This window comes from Acinonyx jubatus, chromosome C1, assembly GCF_027475565.1.
Source record: "Acinonyx jubatus isolate Ajub_Pintada_27869175 chromosome C1, VMU_Ajub_asm_v1.0, whole genome shotgun sequence".
NCBI lineage: Eukaryota > Metazoa > Chordata > Mammalia > Carnivora > Felidae > Acinonyx > Acinonyx jubatus.
The window spans coordinates 92,273,697-92,289,169 of NC_069381.1; the positions used below are offsets into that span (position 1 = coordinate 92,273,697).

The window sequence follows — 15,473 nt, forward strand, 5'->3', positions numbered from 1 at the left end:
TACAAGGTATCGCGTACACCTTTTCCATCCAGGGCCTTAGCACAGAGCACATGGTAGGGACCAGTAACAGCATGCGAATGCCCTGGGTGCCACTGGGAACTGGCAAAATCTAATGCTTCTAGGGATGAGCAGGAAAACCATTCAAGCCAGGGACTTATCTGTCCCACCCCCAAATCCCCCCTCCTTCTCTCGGCTCCCTTACCCCTATCCCAGGGGCCAGATAACATCAGCTCCGCGACCTGAAGGTCTTGTAAACAGGCAAGACCCAGCGGAGACGGTGGTGGAGGAGGTCACAAAAGGTTGTGCGGAAACCACACTGCTCTCTGAGTCTGTTGGGGGGCGGGGGGCGGTGAGCAGGAGGGGAAGGGGCTGCTGGTCCAAAGGGCCTGGGCCGTGGGTGGGCTGTCTCGGGCCCCGCATATTTCCTAGTACTGGCTATAGGACGTGCCGTGTGGGGCTCTGGGCTTTGCTTCCAAACATCCCCCTTACACCTTCCTGAGTGAGGCCTTTGGGGGAACCCCACAGCCCAGACACTCCCTCCCAGGTCCGAGGCATTCTTGCGGAAACCACACGCGTCTTACAGGGCTCATGTCGCCACCTGGCGGCGGAAAGGGTCTGACTCCCTCTGGGAACTTCGGCGAGGCAGGAAGAAGAAGGCGTGGCTTCTGCGGCCGGGTCCAGCGTGGTGACGTCATGACAGGACGCCGTTTTTCCCCGCCTCTTCTCTCCCCAACTCGGACCTGCCAGTACTTGACGTGGCGTCACCACCCTCTACCCTTACTTTGCGTGCGTGTTTGCGTGCGGCGGAGGTGGCGGCGCGGGCCGGTCGGAGCTCGGCGCTGCTGCTCCTGGTGCTCCTGTCGCTGCCGTCGCTGTCCGGCTGGTATAGACTGCCGAGCGGACGAGGCGCTGGCCACAGCACTTTAGCACCGGACGCAGCTCCGCGCAGCCCGGGCGGGAGGGTGGGCGAACGCGTGTCGGAGGGCGCCGCGCGGGCGGGCGGGCGGGCGCCCGTGAGGGAAAGAGGCGGGGGCGGCGGGTCGGCCGCGGGCCGGGCCGGCCGTGGGATGTCGATGCCTGACGCGATGCCGCTGCCCGGGGTCGGGGAGGAGCTGAAGCAGGCCAAGGAGATTGAGGACGCTGAGAAGTACTCCTTCATGGCCACCGTCACCAAGGCGCCCAAGAAGGTGCGGGGGCTCTGGGTGGCGGTGGGGGCCTGGGCTGGGGCCTCGCGGAAGGGGCGCGAGCTTGCCCGGGGCCCGGGATCCAGCGAGTTCGGGACTTCAGGGGCCAGGTCTGAGGAGGTCCGGGACGACTGAGGCGGTGTGAAGGGTGGCGAGTGAGTGGCCCCAGGCCTATCCCGAGCTGGAAAGGCCGCCCCTGACCTCACTTTCCTTTGTCCCTCGGCCCTAGTCCTCCGGGATCTTTCTGAAATCCGCCAGGGCCGGGCCTTAAATTTGAGGCTGACTTTTCCGGGATGCAGGCAGGGCCTTTCGAAGACGGGAGTGGGGGCCGGGATTGGGGTGAGCCAACTCACGACCCCTGTGACCAGCCCCAGGGGCTGGGGCTGCACAGAACCTCTCCCCTCAGGTGAGTGGATAAATCTGGCAGAGCCGCTTTGGGCAAATCTTTGGGAGCAGCGGCTGGTTTATCCGACAACTGCGTGCTAGCTCGGAGGCAAGAGGAAGAAATACGTGGGGCTAGCTCGTTTATGCAGGTGAAAGCAGCGAGGGCAGTGTGAGATTGGAAAGGACACTGTGGTTTTCACCTTCTGTGGTCATCCGGTTGCTTGGACGTATGGAAGATACTAACGTTTGGGGGTTGGTGACAGCAGACACTGCCATGGATACAGGTTGATGGTAGTCATGTGAATAGATCACTTAGGCATCCCTTGGGAAGGGAGCTTGGGTGGGTTGGAGGGGTGGGTGGTAAGGAAGGATTGCTCATTCTGTACTGCACTCAACTAAGGCAGAACAAGTTTAGTCTATTGTGCTGCGGGGTTGAGCTCAGAGGACACCCTTCTAATTCTCTTGTCCTGAAAGATTAAATAGCAGGCTTTGGAGATTTTAGTCTCACTAGCTCTCCGAACGGTGGACTTGGGATCCCGAGTGCCTTGTGAGCGTTTGCTGCCACCCACATCTGGACTTTCCACATACCTGGCACCCAGTTAACAGACCGGAGAACCTTTGCAGAGAGGTGACCTTTCTTGAAACCAGTGAGAAGCTGGATACATATTGCCCTCCTTTAAAGACGGTATTTCAAGGCTGTCCGGGCCTGCAGCGTTTGACGGGGTGCAGTGCTTGTGTAAGCTGAATACAGCAAGGTTTGCAGGACTAGATAAGAGTCCTTGAGGCTCCTACACCTGAATTAGTCAAGCTGTCATAGTGGGCAAGATGACTTTGTTTTTAAAGGAGATCAATCTACCACTCCAGGAGGCAAACGCAGGATTGAAAAGACAGTTCACCGTTGTGTGCCGTGGGTCTGTTTTCCCGTAAAATTCAGAAACTTACCAATAGATGCCTTAAAAAGGTGGTAGAAGGTCCTTTGATTCTGTGAAGTCTGATTAACCTTACTTTTCGTGCTGTCACTTCAGCTGACTGCTTTGTTGAGGGCAGTAACTCTAATCTGCACTATTTGAGGAGACAGTCACAGCTTTTCTAAGAATGCTTGAGGGTAGTACCTATGATGGGTTAGGGGAAAGCTCTCGTACCCTAATTCCCTGAACTCTTCTTCTCCCCATTAGCCTATCCTCTTTGGTCTAATTGCTTCAGAGATTAAGCGTTTTTATTCTTTCTTGCCTTAATTTTAGTAAGCCGGTATCCTTGCGAGTGCCACTATTAATAAGACAAAGTTTGTTTTGTGAGTTGTAAACTCCATAAAGGCAGGGAGGGACTCTTGTTCACCATTGTACCTACTGTACCCAGCTCTGTACCTAGCACATAGTAGGTACTCAAGTATTAATTGCCCACCTGCCAACTAGTAATTGAGATGTCTGTATGACCACCTACCAGGAATAAATATCCCTTTTCCTCTTTGCTTCCCAGGAGAAATACTGTTAAATGTATATTATAGTCAGGACAAATGCTAATGATTTTAAAGACTCATATTCCGTTAGCTGAAAGAAGCAGTCTCTGCCAGGAATGTGGGAAGACCCTGTTAGAAGTTTCCATTTGCTAGTAAATGTACCCCATGTTTCTTATTAATCTTGCTCTTTCTGAGCTTTATTGTTTAGCATTTACACAGCACTTTGTATTAAAGTGATTTATGATGACTAATTACCCTTTCCCTAGTGATAATAGAAGGCATTTATTTAGTTAATGAGTTGGTTGAGGACTAGTCAAGGTCACACAGCAAGTCCCAGGTGATCTGTTTTTTTCACAACTACTGAATTGGACGTTATGACTTAAGTCACTTTTGTACCTCTGCCATGTATTGATAATGTGAGAAAGCATGAGAAGAGAGGGGGAAAAATGTAGCTCAGCCGTGTACTGAATGGTACAAGAAAAAGGCCTCTTCAAAAGGTGCCGTCCTTAGCCTGTGAGGACTCCAGCGTGGCTCTAGACCAAGTAATCCTTAGGTCATTCCAAGCCCTGAGGCCCCTCAGGAAGTGAGGTGCTAGTCAGGCTACAGGTTACGTTAGGGTGACCTTGATGGTCCTCAGATCAGATTCCAGTGTAACTGGTGAAAGTTTGTTCACTTTGGGGACAAATTGTCCGTCAATTCAAAGCATAGATACATTGAAATTCTTCAACTGTAATCGTAACTTAGTTTTGTGCGCCCTAGGGTCTAGCACAGTACTGTGAAGTTAATAGGACTTGTTGGTTTGATTCAAGGCTTGATCTGGGTGTCAAAAAGTCAACTAAGTGGCTACCACCTTAAGTAAGTGAGCTTCTGTGCCTCAGTTTCCTCATCTACCAATAAGTGCTTTTTATTTGGAACAGGTGGAGATAGGTGCATGTTAGGAGCTAAGATAGCAAAAGTGGTTTTAAGGAAGTCTATTAGTATTCTTACGCTGCCTGTTTTTAGTGAGCATTTGAGATGACTTATAACGCAAGACATACACAATTTAGATAGAAAGTCAAAACTATACAAAGGAAAAAAAAATACCTTTAACCCTGAGGGCTAAGACCGTTGATGAACCTGATCATCACATGCAACTCCAAGCTTCCTAGGAGCCAGAGGATAGAGGGAATCACGCTAGCAGACATGGGAAATAATACATACCATTTTCTTGGGAAGACAGCTTTTGCTGACACATAAAGTTCTAAAAGAAACTTTCATGGGATGGTATTAACAGCTATAGTAAGGCTTGTTCACAACTGTTCCTGTTGATTTCAGATTGTACTGCCAGGAATATTTGGGTGATAAAAGGGGTCCCTGAGTTGTAAGGGTAGTGTACATTGTACCACAGCTAAAGAGGATTCTTCTTTAATGTTGGTGGTTATCAGTCGACCCAGGTAAGTCAGCTAGTTCCCCATAGTCACTGGGTATTTTTCCCTCTTTCTGCTACTTTGTGTTGCGGGGGTGATGGCTGTCCTTGGACCTTTGGAAATTAACATTGTGTCAAGTTGACTTTTTTTTTTTTTCTTAGAGTAAACTCAGATCTCCAGCTTGTTGATGAAACTTTGTAAGATAGATAAGTTTCTCTGGAAGCCTTATCAAAGCATTTGCTGTTCTCTGCACTTCTGAACATTTATTACTGGGGGGGGGGGGGGGGCGGGAGCGGGGGTCTCTCCAGAATGGTACTTAGGTGTTGTACCTAAGATCTATGCAGACAGACTTTTACCGCCAGCACAGTAGAGGAAAAGAGAGACAAAATAGCTACTTTTGCTTGTAGGATATTCTTTATTTGAGTAAGGCATGTATAGCACCAGTTCATCAAAAAGGTGGGCTAAGACTTAGGAAAGCACACCGAGTAGAGCTTTAGTGAGTACTGCTTAGCTGTTCATGTGTTGGGTGGAATGCAGCAGGATGCCCCTCTTCTCATCAGGAAGGATTATGTTATGACTAATTCTTGGTGCAGTTTTATAGAATTTGCACCAATACTTCTTAGATTCACTGAGGTTTGATAGGTGGATGTGTCTTATCTTTTCTACGTCGTTAGCATCTCTCAGTTCTCGGACTGGGTAGCTCAGTCTGTTAAGTGTCTGACTTTGGCTCAGGTCATGATCTCACAGTTTGCGGGTCGGAGCCCCGCATCGGGCTCTGCGCTGACAGCTCAGAGCCTGGAGTCCACTTCGGATGCTGTGTCTCCCTCTCTCTCTGCCCCTCCCATGCTCACACTCTGTGTGTCTCTCTCTCTTTCTCTCAAAAATAAATAAACATTAAAAAAAAATTTTTTTTAAGTATCTCTCAGTTCTCTTTAGAACAGCTGTTTTAGTGGCGGTCTTCAAACAGGAGTCAGGGATGTATATAAGAAGATCTAGTTTGGATTTCTCCACAATTACTGATTATCTCTCTTTTTCTTATTTGTTTAATTAGACACTAGTTGCCATATTTCTTTGTTCTACTTCTTTTGCACTTTTATGTTGTAACAGAGAGAAATTTGTTCATTGTCTAGATCCCTTGCTGGCAAGATTACAATTGTGTGTCTTATCAGGAGGATATTATTTGGATCCAGTGTATGTTGCCCAATGTATTCTTGTAAGGTTATTCATAAAGGATATTTTGATACAGAATCATGTAGATTTCTAGTTGCCCATGACTCTTGATAAATTTATTCTTCCACCTCAAGTAATTATGATCTGTAAACAAGTACTTTAATGCTCTCTTGGGACTGTTAATTAAAGGAACTGGCCAGTAAAGGAGAATCATGTATACTTACCAGTTTCTCAAGTTTGGGAATTTGAATATTAAAATTTTATAAAGAAAGGCTACCCTCATTATACTGCGTAGAAGAATTCAGAACACGTCATGTTGTGGTAGGTCAGAAGCATCCTCATCAGGTATGAAGAACAGTACATTTGCATAGGCCAGAGTTTTTTCCAACCTGAAATCTAAGAAAGAACCCAAAGTTAAAGACTGATTCTTACCACAAATTTTCCTTCTGACCCTTGTCAATAGTGTCAGTATCTTGCATATGATAAGCAGTTTAAACTTCACTTTGAGGTGTGTTCACCTTTTCTCTTCCGATTCTGTATTTCCCTTTGACCCGCTCAGGTATTTCACTAGCTATCCTCGCTGTTGCTTGGCTAACTGAGTAGTACCGTGTACGTTAGGCACTTGATTTTTGGAGTCAGGTTTACCTTCAGTTCCTCTCATCTGATAACTGTGATTTTTGGACAAGTGACTTAACCCATCTGAGCCTCCGTTTTCTTGTCTGTAAAATGAGAAGTAATGATAGTACTACAGGATTGTTGAGGGGATTAGCATTTAGTAAATTTATTAAATTTACTTAGTGTTTTTGTTCCTTTATAACTAGAGTGACCGTATTTCTGGTTTGCTTCCTGCAGTTCCAGTTTATGTGTTATCCCAACATGCTGTTCAGTGACTACCTCCATAAACTCTGAAAAGTACCCTGGTTTATATGGAATTTTGAAATAGTCTTAAAGAGCCAAAACAAAGATGTTTCTATTGGAATGGCTTCTCACCAGGAAAGAAATTTTCCCTGAGAAAAATGTAGAGCTTAAACCTGCTGAACACTAAAATATTTGATTTCCAAGAAGGACGTAGACAACGGGAGAACTTCGAGTTCGTACTGGAAATGGGATGGATGTGCTCTGCCTGACCACCACCCCTCCCTTGTCCACCCCCCCACATCACACGATGTACCTGTAGAAGGTGGGCACCTATCAGACAGTGGGCCAGCTGAGTCCACGAGTTTATATCCTCAAACTGTAATTATCTGGGAGTCTTCCCAAACTAGAATCCTTGAATTACATGAAACAATTCCAAAGACTCTTTTGAGGTATGACTATCTTTTTATGTGGTCACCTTCAGATCACTCCCCAGTGTATTCCACCTCCTTCCCCCAGGTACTGTTTCTCTTTGCCCTAAACAGCCTGCTCCTAATTACATTTAACTGATTTTCTCCGGCAGAAGTGTGTGGCCTTTGCTCCAAGGCAATTACAGAACTAGGGTGGAACCCTCATGCCTTTGTTGACACTCAGACTGGTTTCATTTTTTTCCTATCTCTATTCAGTTTTTCTAAAGGCTTCAGTCCGGTGCCTTAATCTCACAACGTGTATAATGGCTGGTACTACTTAGCAATATACAATGGGGCTTAATCATTTACTACCCAAACTGGCCACAAAGAGAAAAAATATAATGAGCTACGGGTAAAAGGTAGTATATGGAATACCGTAGTGGAGATGAGGAAAAGACGTTGAAGAAACACAAATCTAGGACTGGCCCTGCATGCTCCTGCTTTCTTGCCACAGAAGTCCCAGTGCCTCAGCTGACATGCCTCTGTACTTAGCCTGTAGGGCTTAATGGGCTTAAAATGTTCTTTACCAGCCCAAACCAGTTCACTTCTAAAATGGACACCCTGTGTGCAGTTGTATGCTAGAGTGAGGCTTAAACGGGAGGGGCTTGGGACTGCTCACTGCTGCATGCGTTGGTCTTGGCCCTGCCTCAGGCCTAGTTCTTTACAATCTGAAGAACTGCGAGCCTTGTTTGTATATTTTTCTCTTCTTTCCTGAAGAGTGTGTGCACAGTGCCATCCGTGGAATCCCCCTGAACATGCTATGCGCTCAGGATGCCAAGGAGAATGCTAATGTGCTGATCCGCACTGGTGCGCGGCTCTGTGAGCCAGATGGTGGATTGGTGAGTGACAGAGTGAAGGGGCGAAAGGCCTGGAGGAGAGGACTGTAACCATGTTTCATTTTGGCCTCCTGAATGAAGCTGTCCATATTACCGTGTTTTGAGTAATGTCAGGATTTTGGAAGTTCTGTTTTTAATAAGTGTTTTCAGCTCTTACAGTACTTACCAATTAAGATGAACTTTTGGGACACAGGTTTCCATGATCATAAGGGGAATTACTTTATTCCCTTCTCCCAGGACTGGCTTGACCTCGAGTCCAGGCTTTTGGGCTGTGACTTGTTTTCATTATGATCATAGGATCCTGAAATTAAAAAAAAGGGACTTGTCAGGAAAGTAAGTAGTGGACAGTGGTTCTGCTCTGCCCTTTTGGACCACCTCTACCCTGTCCTCTTCCTCATAGGTCTTAAGGAAGATTCATTTGGGCTCTCATGATGGTTGGCTTTATTTTGGAGATGTAGAAAAGAGCTCTTTGCCTTGAATTTTTAAAGTACACACTCTCATCTCTGTTTCTAATTTTAGAAGAGAGGTCAGTAAGTAGACAAGTCTGTAGAAGGTAGAGAACTGAAATAGGTTTCTATTTTGCCTGTTTGAGGGATGCTCCTGAGATATTCACTGGATTAGAGACTCTAGAACAATGGTTCTTAATCTTTTGAGTCACAGATCCCTTTAAGAACTTATGAAAATTATAGTTCTTTAGGAAAATTCAGGGGCACAAAAGCTTGTTATACTTTTCAGAGGGCTTGTGGTACTCCCTGAAACTCATCCATGGATCCTGGGTTAAAAACCCTGATTTAGAGGAGGAGGTCTCTAAGCCATAGTATCTCTTTCCTTTACAGATCCAGAAACTACCGATTGTTTCCAGCTTGCAGTTTGTCCTTGGAATGAAACTGAGGTTGTTGGTGTTCTTTGTCATCCGCCTCTTTGGGATGCTCCTTGGCTTCCCAAGAGCCTCATTATCAATGCCTTGAGGGTTCAACTCAAGAACTTAGGCATACTGAAACCAGCATGTCAGCAACTTTTGGGGATTCTTGTACTACCTCATACCCACTGCCCTTCATATGAGCTGTGAGTGCCTGTAAAGCTTCAGAGCTGAAGTTTTCAGAGTAGGGAACTCACATGCTGCACTATCAAAACTAAATAAAATAACTGGCTCCCCTGTATGTCTCAAAAACAGGTTTGACTTCAGTGTAGTACTTCTCAAAACTATTTTCAGAACTGGCTTGATATCTGAATCATAGTTTTCATTTGATTTCTCTAGACCAGACATTGAGGGCAAGGACCATGTGCTTGGCGTATAAGTACTGCCAATTGTTTAGTGAGTAAAATATTGTGAGATGATTTCTCTAGGAGAAAGTGAGTTGGACTCACTTCGTGGCTTTGGCTCACCATTCCCTTCAGTTGGCAAGGGTTGTTTTTCTAACTTAGATCCCTCTCACATGGGTGATAATGGGAACACAGAGAACTGCAGGTGAGACATTGATAAGAATTTCCAACAGCTTAGTAGATCCCTTTATAATGCTAGCATCAGGAACTAAGGGAGGAGACTGTTGAGATACAAGGCCTCTAGCTTCTTGGCCCAGTTGCTTGAGAATCACAAGGCAGTAGGTTAGAAGCCTAGGGATATTCTTACTTGTAATAGAAAGGCAATTTGATGTCCCACCCGGTTTTAAACCCTTAGCAGTAGGGACACTGCCCTAAGTTGAAAGTGGTGTTCTGGTTTACACATGCTCTTGATTTAAGGAACAGAGGCTCACCTTTAGGGTGTTTGAGATTTGAGGGCCAGCAGTGAGTTGAACAGTTTCATTTTGGAATTGGTGTTGGAGTCCTGAAAGTAATAAACAACAGTGCTGCCCAGCAATGATGGGCAAACTTCTGATTCTTCTCATTCTGCAACCCTAGATGCCCCTTCTGAACCAAAAGCTAAGCTCCATGTTCAAAAACTATATATGCCCTTGTCTTTGAAATTCACCTCCTTTAGAGTTACAGGCTTCTGGGAACTGGGCCAATGCTTGTCCTAACCAGGAATCAGGCCCTAGTTGGCATTGAGGATTTTGTGTTTTGTTTCCCTAAGTATGTGATGTAAGCAGAATTCAGGGGAAAGGGAGACCTTCAGAATTTTGTAGTTTTGGAAGTAGAAGTAGGTGCTTTGTAGAGATGGCAGATGTGTTCAGTTATTCTGGTAACTAATTCAGTTTCCTGTGGGTAGCCAGGTAGTATCCTGCTTCTAATTCAGTACTTAAGTTTTTAGTGCCCAGCTTCAGGAGCACCAGACTCCTTAACAAGCAAGACAGGAAGATTCCCAATGTTCAGTTCTTACGGAGAGTAGCCCAGCTGGCTTGTCATGCTGGACTAGATGAATTGTGAATGTTAATTACACTGATCAATACAGTGGCCTTGGTAACAGACTTGTAGCTGCTGTAGAATCTGTTTACTTCAGGTTTGTAACAGAAAAGAGACCAAGCTGGTTGAGAACATGATGTTCTAAATGTAATAAGCTGAATTGTAAGTCCAGGGAAAATGCATGCTGGAGGCACTGACCCTACTGCACCCTTCCCCAGGGTTTCCCAGAGGGAAACATTACTCTGGGGGCGGTTTCTGTTCTTATTTGCCAGTTGGGAATGAATTGAGGTCAGCAAAGGCATGGCTTCTGTGAGATGGGGTATAGGATATTTACAGATCATAAAGGTTAGAAGGAGAACACCCGTGTAGGGAGGCATCTCATTCCTCTACCCAGTTTGTAATTCGGAGTGGAGAGTTGATGGGATTAGTTTCAACCCTTGCATTCAGAAGAAGGAACCCCTCCTATTTGAGAAATAGAGGGTTCAGAATTCTGCACATTCTTTTCTGACTCCACAGGGAGAGGATTAGCTGAACGCTGGGCATGTTTGGAATGAGAGCACCTTGCCAATTCTTACTGATTTTGGACCAAGCCATTGTAAAAATATAGTCTCTTTTCCTGAGACGAGCTCTTTGTCATGTGCTCCTAAACCCTGTGGATCCATTTGATGGATTGGCTGTACCTGACAGATGGGGTTGGTATTACAAAGGCAGATTTTCTACTTTCTTTGCCTTATTTGTTTTCTCTCTGAACACGATGTGTCTAACTCATTTGTTCCCTGTGTGCCTTCAGTTGCTTTATCAAGAGCCTGGTAAACTCCGTGTGCTTGTGTTTGCTTTTTCAGATCCTGCTTAGATTGTCTCAGATGAGTACTTCTCATGGAATAGAAAGAATGGAAGGAATCAGTCACCTAGGGAACTTTTTTAAAACATTCATTTCAGGGCCCTAACCTAGACCTACTTAGTCAGAATGGGGAAGGGTTGATGGTAAGGGGCAAGTGGAGAATAGGATAGGATAGTATGTGCTTTTCGAAACTGCTGAAGCCTAAAAGATCCCATATTTAGAACCGCTTAGGTTATCTAACAAGGCTGGCCAAAATTGTTATGATATCTGATATTGGAATGGTAATGTAGCTACCATCTATCTCGGACGACTTTGGCCATGAGAAAAAATCTTGTGCCCCATGTGAGAGGTCCTGAAAATAGCCTATGGTTACTCTTCTTTTCCAAAGTATTCAGAGTAAGCTATGACCAGAAATTATGTAGCTCTATTAGCTCAGGGTTAAGCACCTACTACTGTCTCCAGGGACCTGTACTGGGCACTTAGGATTAATCAGTGAACAAGACAAAGATCCATATCCTGTGGAGTTTACATTCTTGTGAGGTTATTATTTGGGTCATATAAGTCTTGTACAGTGGTTCTTAATCATTTGGAGTTTGGAGCCCTATCAGAGTTGTGTTCATGTTCCCGAAACACAGACACACACACACACACACACACACACACACACACACACCAATTTGCATATAAGGGGAGTTGGCAGCCTGAGGCCCGTCCGTGAACCCAGGCTAAAAACCTAGAATGCTTGTCCAGAATTGAGAATGTGGTGATTGGGGTAAAGCCAGGCCATGAGTTGTGTATTTGGGACTATTATCTCCTAGCCACATTGGGTTGTAGTTTCTTCATCTGTACAGCCAAGGTCCTTTGCAAAGAACTTGAGAGCATCTCAAAAAAAGAATAAGAATTGCTAGGCCTCCACTACACCAGTCACATTTCTTAGTCTGTGCTCTCTTTGAATGTTAAGAATGATTTTGACTCTCTGTTCCCATTCCCACCCCTAGTTTCTGGTTGGCTGAGCTTGTTGGACTCAATAGGTTAAAAATCAGGTCAGAATATGAGAATTTCCTTAACATGATTTATACTATCAATTCCTAGACTAAGAGTGACAGTAAAATTATAAAGATCATGAGAGGGCATTATAGTGAAATCCTGGCTTCAAAACACAACATCACAGAAGGAGTTGATAAATGAGGGGCTGAGGAAATACCCAAGGAGTAAAGACTGGAGAAAGATGATAGGAAAAAAAAAGAGGGCAGAACTCAGAAAGACAATTGACTGAGCTGGTAAGCCAGATAGCTTGAAACCAAAGAGAGTGGATTTGAGACCCAGACCAAGAAAGAAAAAAAAAAGATTACATTTTAGTTCTAAAGGGTCTGTCACTATTGTTTTATTATCAAACAGAACTCAAGATAAAAGGAGAGGGCAGATAAGGCTTTGCTTCATGTATCCCAATATTAATATGTCTCTATCCTTGGAAAAGTTGGTGTTTGACTTGAGCGAATGGCTAAACTGTGCTTCAGGGTTAGTATAATGTATAGTACAACATGTGCTGCAGAAACATGAGTGAAATTTTGTTTGGGACACTGGGAGAAAGAATTATGTAGAAATAACCCGGCCAGATAATAGAGATTGGAGCACAATGAACACACTGAGTCCTGTGCCAATTCTGCCTTTACCTCCCTAAAATCTGACCTTTAGTGTAACTACAGATCAAGACCTTTTTAAGGGTGGTCTATTATGGGGAATTCTTGTCACTCTGCCTGACGTCTAAGGGGAACTTTCCAGACCCACACTGAGGGATGCTGAAATTGGGCTGTATTCAAGGTCTTCCAGGCCAAACTTTTTTTTTTTTTTTTTTTTTTTTTTTTTTTAGAGAGAATGTGAGCTGAGGAGAGGGACAGAGGGGGAGAGAATTTTAAGCAGGCTCCACACTCAGTGCAGAGCCCAACATGGGGATCAGTCTCAGGAATGTGAGATCAAGATCTAAGGTGAAATCAAGAGTTGGATGCTTAACCAAATGAGCCACCCAGGCCAAACTTCTATACACTCAGAGCCCATAGTCCTCCCCAAAGGAGCCTGGAGGCTCTAGATGATTCTAGTTGTAACTGCTCCAGTTGTCCACCATATGGAAAAACTGTTCTGCTATTAAAGTTTCTAACCTCCTATTAATATAAGAACATCTCATTGTTTGCTCAGTGATGCATTAAACCAAAACTCCCTAATCTAGGGGGAATATAATCATACCACCAATTATGTTTACTTTCTATTTTTAAAGAAGCCCTTTGAGTGATCAAAGGAATTTCAGGCCTCACTTCCTGGGACTGTTTAGGTCTGTTTTAAGGTTCTATTCACCATACAAAGCTATACAGTTAGTTATATAGATTGTACTGTTGTGTGAAAGAAAAGTTCCCCCATTACCATTGTGCACAACATAAATAAGTTACCTTAAAAAGCACATTTAAAATATATTCTTTGTTGTATGTTTTAAAATATGGTCATTTTAAATGAAAATAGCAGGTTTCAGGGCACCTGGGTGGCTCAGTTGGTTAAGCATTGGACTTCGGCTCAGATCATGATTTCACAGTTCGTGGGTTGGAGCCCCATGTCAGGCTCTGTGCTGACAGCTCAGAGCCTGGAGCCTGCTTCAGATTCTGTGTGTCCCTCTCTCTCTGCCCCTCCCCGGCTCATGCTTTCTCTCTGTCTCTCAAAAATAAATAAATGTTGAAAAAAAAAAATAATGATAATAGGTTTCCCAGATGATGAAAAAAACCAATCAGTTTTAATCATACCAGATTGAAAACCTGTTGAATAAATAAATAACAGGTGGAATTTCTAAGTTGCTTTTGATGCCTACAGTAGGAAGTTCTGGGGTCATTTCTTTCATCCTAGTGGTCTGGATTAGATTGCCCGTACGTTCTCCTCCTCCCCATTCCATCCTCAGAAGATGGTGGAAGTGTATGCTAGACCGGAGTTTTTTGCCTCCACGTTTGGGCTCTTACTCTCTCCTCACCCTTTCCACGTCCAAGGAGCAGCACCTCTTAAAGCAATTCATTGGCAGCTTTAAAATACTACATTTCTCTGCATCATTTCACTTTTCCCAAAATCAATGTAGATTTTGGAATGGAGAGAATTCTCTTCCTTCCCTAGAGCTCACAAGTCTTCATATGGAAGCTCAGAAAGCTTCATTGCAATAGTGGACTATCCTTTAACTGACCTCTTGAAAATAAAGGGGAGAGCTGCTGTTTCCCCCAGCCTATTCTAGAAGAAGGATAATATAATGGTACTGGGCTTGTAGGGATTTTTTTTTTTTTTTTTTTTTTTTGCTTTTTCTAAATCTCAATTTGTTAACACATTTGCCTTCAGCAAGTCACTTAACCCCAACCCCTGTTCTGTTTTTTCATCTGTGAAGAGTAGATCTCTCACTCGAAGGATTCCAACATGTTCTGAAAATACAAATCTTCTGTAAAGAAATCATATCTGTGGGCCACTGATGTTGAAACAGAGTGCAAAACTAGAATGTCATAGAAATGTAGGCATTCAGGACCTTGGTTTTTTGATACCAGTAAGTGTGGATTTCAAATCTATAATCAGCTTTAGGTAAAAGTCCTGATGTAATGCTTGCAGTGGTTTTACTTGTTCTTTATATGCCAGAATTTAAACAAGAATGGTTTGAAAAATATTTGGATCAGTGATGTTCTCACAGTGTTGCTTATTGATCACATTTGAAGGATAACTCTTCCTATACCAAATTTGATTTTGACTTTTGGTTTGCAGTACAGCCTAAAGGAAGAGATCTTTATCCTTGTGCATCTGTCCACTTTGCCTCATTAGAAAATGGCTGTTCAGAAAGTCACAGGTCAGGAAAACTCACTTCTGTGTTCTGGTTGGGGAGCTAGAGAGTTTGGGGAGTTGCACTGTATTCATCCTGGAGCAATAGGTGGTTCTTATTGTTAAATAGCCCCAGGCACATTGCAACCACCAATTCCTTTCAACTACCTTGTTTCTTTCTTTCTTTCTTTTATTTATTTTTTTTTAATGTTTATTTTTGAGAGAGACAGACTTCCGGAGGGGCAGAGAGGGAGACAGAATCCCAAGCAGGTTCTGTGCAGTCAGCACAGAGCCTACCGTGGGGCTCCAACCCACAAGTTGTGAGATCATGACCTGAGCCAAAACCAAGAGTCAGACACTTAACCAACTGAGACACCCAGGTGCCCCATCAACTACCTTTTTTCTTACAGACTATCTAAGGTCATGATTTCATGCTGAGATTTTTATCTAAAATTGAATATATACATCTCAAATTAGAAAGTCAGGAAGGGATGGCAAATATTACCTTTCTAGAATGGAAAATACAGTGTGGTTGTATTTGATGTGACTGATTGTCAGATTCTTGTCCTTGAATTATGTTTCTAATCTCATAGATGTTTGCTATTTTGTGTTTTTAAGAGCTGTGGAAACTAAAGCCGCCTACAGCTGATCTTTAAAGTGATTTTTACCTTGTTTTTGAAATCGAAACTATTCCATCTGTCTACAG

The 15,473-nt window shown here is 44.1% G+C and overlaps 1 protein-coding gene across 2 annotated transcripts in view; it reads left to right on the forward strand.

The window, feature by feature from the left end:
* The first annotated feature begins 987 nt into the window (after positions 1–987).
* AHCYL1 (adenosylhomocysteinase like 1) overlaps positions 988–15,473 on the forward strand; it is a 38,145-nt gene continuing 23,659 nt past the window's right edge. The window contains exon 1 of one of the 2 annotated variants that reach the window (XM_027058390.2): positions 988–1,187. In XM_027058390.2, the coding sequence (XP_026914191.1) occupies positions 1,068–1,187 (120 nt within the window). In that variant the 5' untranslated portion in view covers positions 988–1,067. The remainder of the gene's footprint in view (positions 1,188–15,473) is intronic. The other variant, XM_027058391.2, reaches the window with a different exon arrangement.